The sequence below is a fragment of the Natrix helvetica genome (genome assembly GCF_964273705.1).
Source record: "Natrix helvetica genome assembly, chromosome: 4".
NCBI lineage: Eukaryota > Metazoa > Chordata > Lepidosauria > Squamata > Natricidae > Natrix > Natrix helvetica.
The window spans coordinates 52,981,369-52,988,613 of NC_138550.1; the positions used below are offsets into that span (position 1 = coordinate 52,981,369).

At 41.6% G+C, this 7,245-nt stretch overlaps 1 protein-coding gene across 1 annotated transcript; it reads left to right on the forward strand.

Moving 5' to 3' along the window:
* The first annotated feature begins 1,948 nt into the window (after positions 1-1,948).
* Positions 1,949-5,276, forward strand: OLIG1 (oligodendrocyte transcription factor 1). Its single transcript, XM_081953265.1, has one exon. It carries the CDS (start codon positions 2,693-2,695, stop codon positions 3,392-3,394), a length of 702 nt encoding a protein of 233 aa, XP_081809391.1. The 5' UTR covers positions 1,949-2,692; the 3' UTR covers positions 3,395-5,276.
* The last annotated feature ends 1,969 nt before the right edge of the window (positions 5,277-7,245 follow it).

Consider the following 7,245-nt stretch of genomic DNA (forward strand, 5'->3'; position numbering starts at 1 on the left):
TTCTTCTCATTGGAAAAAATAGATCTGGCCAAAAGATACAGAAATGAAAGCATTTAATTTTAAAACTAGAAAATTTGCCATGTTTCAATATATTGTTATTTTACTTAATTGCAGTAAGCAGCTATCCACATTTTTGATAAATGTATGTTTATCAAAATGTTATTTTTAGTATATTTTAATGTTTTTATTTAAAGTCATTGAATAAATTTCTGTAGGCTTTCCCCCCCTCCCCCCGTAATCTGTATTGCAGCTAGATTATTGTGCTTTCATATACTGTATACCTAACAGCTGGTCATTTCACCATGAATTCAGTTAAAACAACAGCAGAGAATAATTTATACTGATAATCCGCTATTGAATGAATGCATACAATCCTGATTAAAATTTAAGTACAAACTGGACGGAGAAAACCCCAATGATTTCCTCTCCCTAGATCTTAGACTAGAAGAAAATAAGCTACTGCATTATCTTGTATTCTCACATGACTTGTTAAAAACAAAAAGAATAGGAGCAAACAGGCATACTAGTGGTCCATAGGGGTGATAGTGAACAGGCCATATTGGCAGTTCCTATCAAAATCTTTAGGGTGATAATGTCAAAAAGAACTGTAAGAAACTGCAATAGGCTCTTTTCCAACTGGAGGAATGGATTTCAAATGGCAAATGCCCTTTAGTATCACGTGATAGTGCTGATGCAAAACATCTGGATTATTTAATGAGATAAATTAATTAATGAGGTTTGAGATAGTATGGACTTACTATGGAGTTTGAAGTCATGTGTGTAGCTCAGTAAAAATGTCAATTGAGCCTGCAACTGCTTTAAAAAAGGCAAATTCCATGCTTGAAATCATTAGGAAGAAAACTGAAAACTGAATTGCTAAAATAACGTTGTCCATACATCACACCCTTGTCCATACATCACACGGCATATTAGGCATATTATATTGTTCAAGATTATGCAATGATTGCAACAAAAATGATTACGGAGCTACAGCAGTTCCTATATAAAGGTTAAAGCAACAGTATTCTTTAATTTGGAATGAAAGTTATAGAAGAGGCAATATAAAATAAAGGCACATAAAATCATGAATGGCATATATTTATCAATCATTTATTTGCCACCCACCTTATGGTTCAGGTGACACAAGATAGGGACAGAAAAATCTTCCTCCCTCTCTCAATGTTAGAGCTCAAAGTCATCACTGAAAATTAATGGTGGACAAAAGGAAATAGTTTCCATACAGTATATAGTTGAAATGGTAGCAGGTGTGCAAACAGTTGATTTGGGTGATTTTAAAAGGGTACTGAACAGTTTTATAGAAGATCAGGCTACGAGTGGCTACTTCTTTGATGGCTGTTAGGGGGTTACTGCTACGTGGTCCACCTCTTAGATATTCTCAGGTGCATCCATTCATTACTGTTTGACAAAAAATGCTGAATTATATGGCCTAACATCTCATCCAGGAGGTTTCTACTGATTATTCCTAGTTCTGACTGTGATCAACTGTGAAGGACTGGGATTCAAGAAGCAAGTATATAAACATGGATTGAAGCCAGAGAGAACTGGATATTTCTGAATTCCAATTATGAAGGTTAAGAGAAGGAAAAATATAGGAATATAATAGCCTTACACTTTGCTTGCTATGCCATTGTATTGTCCACTGCTGAAAAGCAGTAGGCTTGGATAGACATATATCTTGGTTGGTAGACTCATCTCTGCCAGTATTGTACCAGACACAAATGGGACATAAAATATCAAGAACTTTTATTCGCAACTGTCTTCTCTACATGGGATTCTGGATGCAAAACAAAACACAGGGCAGAGGAAAGTGAAAGCTGACAGACATTAATCCAGAGAAGTGCATAAGAGTATGTGTGAACCTATCTTTGAGGTCCCAAAAGTGCTTTTTCAAGATGCAACTGAACTTTCTGGTTTTCTTTGAACATGTTTTGCTTCTCATCTAAGAAGCTTCTTCGACTGGATGGTGGGGAATGGAAGGATTCTTGGATGAGAAGCGAAACGTCTTGAAAGAAAAACCATAAAGTCCAGGTGCTTCTTGAAAAAAGCACCTTTGGGACAACCATGACCTGGATAACTGAGAATCTCCATAGAGATCTATCTCTGGGATGCCCATGAGCTTGGCCCTATTTTATTTTAAAATTGTCATCTGAAATGCCTGTTTATAAATTCTGCACCTGTAAAAAGGGGCATGAATAATATCAGCAATAATCAGAAAACAGAGGTGAAGGGCGGGATTTTTTTTTTGGAAGTTTGGCCTAAGCAACCAGGAGACTCAAAAGCTGAAAAACCGGAGCACCAGACTTCACAATAAAGGTCTTGTCCTACCGCAACGGTTTCCCTGAGCATTTAGTGGCAGCCAATGAGCGCCTCTTTTCCTCCAGATCTGCACCCCCATTGGCTGCAGCCTGTCATTCCTTCGCTCGAATGCAGGGTTGGAGTTAGAGGATCTGCGCTCCATAATCCATTTCCTCACATCTCGGCGCTAATCGCAGCAGGGAGATTAAAATAAGTAACTGATCGGTCGATCCTTATCCCCTTTTGCAAACCGGTCTCCGAGCGCGCGCGCAGCCTCCCCCCCCCACCCCCGCAATTCCCTGCCGCCTTTTCTCCTCACGAGCTTTTTAAGGCGATGACAGCCCGTCGGCCGCTCTGAAGAGCCCGCAAGGCCACCATGTTGAGGCAACACTTTTCGTACGAGCTGGTTCGCTACACGCAGGCCCCTCCCGCCTTGCTTCCCAAACAAGCGGAGGAGAGCAGGCCGGATTTGGCGGCGGAGCAGCTTCAGACGCGACCCGGGACTGGGACCAGCCGGGCGGGCGGTGGCAAGAGCGAGCAGCAGCAGCTGCGGAGAAAGATCAACAGCCGCGAGCGGAAGCGGATGCAGGACCTCAACTTGGCCATGGACGCGCTGCGAGAGGTGATCCTGCCTTATTCGACGGCTCATTGCCAGAGCTCGTCGGGGCGGAAGCTCTCCAAGATCGCCACGCTGCTCTTGGCTCGGAATTACATTCTTTTGTTGGGCAGCTCCTTGCAAGAGCTCCGGAGAATCATAGGGGAGATTAGCGGCTCCTCGGGTCCCAGGCTGCTGCTGGCTGGACTGCCTCTCTTCGCCGCCGCCGCCGCCGTCGCCCCGGGCCCGGTGCTGCTAACGCCGGGCCCGCTCAGCCACCATCACCTGCACCACCACCACCACCAGCCGGACAGGCTGCGACCGGCCAGCAAATACCTCTCGGCGGCCCTGGAAGAGGAGCAGTGCGGCCAAGGGCGCTTGCCCGATGGGGCGACCCTTTGCTCCTGCGCCGCTTGCAAATTCCCCCACTTGTTCCCTTCCGCCTTCGGGGTGGCCGCTGTGCAGGCGCAGTTTTCCAAATGAGCCCGGCCCTCCTGAGCTGAGGAAGGATGGAAACGGAGGGGGCCCAGCAGGCTGCAATGGAAGCGGGTGGGAGGACGGGGCCCGGAGAGCTCAAGGATCCTCGCGGCTTCTCCTATTTGCATTATTCGATCTGGATGGAGCGACAGCTGGGGGCAGAGAGAGACGAAAATGTTTAAAGGACCCTGAAAAGGACGGTTTTGCACGTTTTCCTCTCAAATCGGTTACGCAATCCCTGGGAGGAAAGGCTGATTTTGGCCCTCGGGTACAAATTTGAAAGAGAGGGGGAGAATGGGGCAATTATACTAAATAGGTCCAAATAACTAGTCCAACTGGGACCCAAGGTGGCCATGTGATGAATGCAGATTTGCACAGGACATGAAATCAGTACAAGCCTGTTAAGATCTATACAAGATTTCATGGAAGACCAGAAGGGAAGAAACTTTCCTCTGCTTGGTGCAAAATCCAAATGAAAGCATTCCAGACAAATGGCCTCCAGCCTCTGACTGAGCACATCCAGCAAAGGAGAGTCACAGCCCATGGCATTTGGTTCCATTGTCAAACTGCTTTATCAATTGGAATAACCTGCTGTAATTGGACATCTTACTCTATGTCCCACATTCTGGGATGCAGAGAACAAGCCTTTCTTCTATAGGAGCCATTTTCAGGCACTTGAAAAGTATGATTCTAACCATCCTCATTATTTCGGGTTTTAAACATGCCCAGTTCTTTCAGGCTCTTCTTGTAAGGCAACCAGTAGTGACTTTTGGCATCTAATACAGCAAGGAGAGAAGTTTTCAAACACTTCAGTCATGGCTTGGTGACATTCAGAAATGCCATAAGATTCTAGTTGAGCTCCTGGCTAAATATTCAGTGTTTGGATAATCTTGGTAAGGTTTTATACTGGGCACCTGTTCCAGTTTTTCAGATTCCCTCTTAAGTGGCAACGCCCAGAAACTCATGATACTAAGAATGTAATATAACACTCTACTTCTGGGATTTGAAAAGTATACTAAGCTGTATTTGCCTTTTCAGCAACTATGTCAACTGATTCATATTTAGCAACTGATTCCCCCATTCGATATCTTGTATTTGATTTCTTTTTCTACATGAAGAACTTTATTAAATTTCATTCTTTTTTAGTCAATATATCTAGATTATCTTGGTTTTTTCTGTCTATTAATATATTAGCTATTGTACTCCATTTTTTATAATCTGCAAACCTGTTAAGCACTTGCTTCCACCTATTTATCCACATTAATGAAAATAATGAATCAAGCCTAGCCCTGTGACACTTAACTGCAATTCAATGAGTATTCTTTGAGCAGAGTTTTCAAGCCGGCTTTGGATCCCCTTAACAGATATACCAGCCAACCATTACTTAAGTAATCAAAATGTCATGTAATTTTTGGGGGGGAATTTAGTTGCTCCTAAATTCCTAAGTGGAATTTTCTTTCAATCAAGATGTATAAGATCACATTTGTGTCCCTAATTTCCAAGATGTGCTCAGGCTTTTTTCCGATGAAATCAGTGAAATTTAACTGCTTAAGTCCTACTGTTCCATTGTCCAGTACAATAACTAGTCTCTCTTCTATTGATGAAAGTCTTTGCAATTCCGAGACTGACATTTGTATTTTTATTGGCTACTTATATTAGTTGTAGATTGTCTTATCAGTCACAATCCAGAGTTATTGCATTGTGAAAATAATACTTAATAATTTTTGGTTTTCAAAAATTACATAAAGCAACATGTCTCTGCTTATGGAGAAGTTAAATCCTATAGAACAGTTCGTCTTATGTACTAATATCCCAGTGTTATGGGTTCTTGATTGATTTTATTTAAACTAGTTTAAATACAGTGTTATTCGCATACTTTTGTTCAATGCCAGCAACTGAATTATCTATATAGCAATCACATTTATAATATTAGAGTTTCAATCCTAAGCTCACTTATTAGGAAATAAGATCCACTGAATTACTGGGCCTTACTTTTAAGGAACCAGGAACAGAATTTATCAGAGCACTTCTAAATTGCACTGAGAGAAGACATGAATGTACTGACTTCACAACTTTGAGTGGAGTGCTTGTAGGCTTCTTACCAATATTGTGGTCATCAATTTGCATGCACAGTACTCTGGTGTATTATTATTGTCTTAATGTAATGGATTAATCTAAAATGATGTTAATATTTTTTTCTGTAACAGCAAAAATGAAGATATCTCTATAGCAATGCCAAGAATACCAACTTAAGCTACAAGAATATTGCACCATATCTAGAACTGTATAGTCAGAAAATCACACTGGATATCTGAAGAACTGCTGGTGCTTAGATTTACAAGGTAATACAGAGCAAAATTAATCAAACATTTTTAGGACAGACTATATTAAAAGCAGAATGTGGATGCTATAAAGCGCAGTTTTGCTACAGAATACATGCCATTCGATGTAGTTACTCCAAAACATTTAATATGCTTTAGAGATTGAATGAATTAAATTGAAGATAGATGTTTGACACATCTCTACAATGAAAAGCAGGATCAGTTACTTTATTTGGTTTTTCTGGGAGAAAAATTTAGTGATCCACAAGAGCTACAGAATAGGTAGGGAGTCTTACTTCAGCAGAAAGGTAATATGCAATATACTGAACAAGAAACCTTAACTGGTACCAGCTTTAAGCACCCCATATGCAGCTTTATAATTGACATTTGAATGACATTGTGTCATTCAGATTACAGAGCTCAAGTAATGGATCCAAGATGGCACCCAAGTAGAGTTTCAAATAATGGTCTGAAACATCATATAAAGAACCATAGACAGTGAGTTTAAAATCTTGCAATATTTAAAGTGCTCACCATGTTGTAGGAACATGGCCAGTAACAGCACAATGAACAGAGAATATTTTATAAGGATTATGTTCTTTAAACATCTTTGGTGAGATGATTTAATCTGGATAGGAAAGCAAGGCAGGAAGGTCTGTGTAAAATAGGAATAATAAATGCAATTTTTGGTCTTGTCCACTATCCAAACCCTCCCTCAGACCGACTGACTTGGAAAAGTTAGCAAATCTTGAATGGCCTAGACTGATACCTGAAAAGGACACCATAGTTCTACAAATCTTGGTTTTAAAAAAACGTAACATGATATATGTACTCAGTATGTACTAAGAAATTGCTGAAGATTTCAGAATTTATGCCTAGGACTAGGTAGTTGATCTCAAGGTGTAGCTGCAACTTCCTCCATCAAGGACTGTACTAGTAGTCCTTGATTTATAACCATTTATTGAGTGACTATTTGGAGTTACAACAGCACTGAACGAAGGGACTTATGACTGGTCCCTGATTTTACAGCTTTTGCAGTGGCCTCATGGTTGTGTGATCAAAATTTGGGTGCTTGTTACCTCACCCATGTTTACGATGGTAGATGCACTCCAACTCCCCCCTCCTTATTTCCCCCATCTATGCCCAGTGACACCCTGCATTCCGTGGCCCCTGCTGCCCTAGCTGACCTTCACCATATTCTTCCTCCTGCTGCTGACCATATATTCCTGGTCTGGTCCCTTACAAAGCAGCTGCTGGCCACATGAGACTTCCTTCCTCATGCCATGCATGGTTTTTTCATGAGATCTGGAGAAGATGGCTTCACAGCTGCCTTGGGAAGGGTCAGAGCAGGCACACCTCAGTGAAGAGAGTCTCAGAGTTGAGGGTGGCAAGGGTGACTCTGGCTGGGACTGGACTGGGGCAGTTGAGGTTTGAAGACTTGAATTGGGATGGGTCCTCAACTATTGACCAATGGAATTTGATTAATAACACTGGCGAGTGGTGGAATCACCACTGCTAAGAGATGCGGTTACATGA

What these genes read in the sequence shown, in the direction of transcription:
- OLIG1 (XM_081953265.1), top strand. Translation starts at nt 2,693, where the DNA reads ATGTTGAGGCAACACTTTTCGTACGAGCTGGTTCGCTACACGCAGGCC.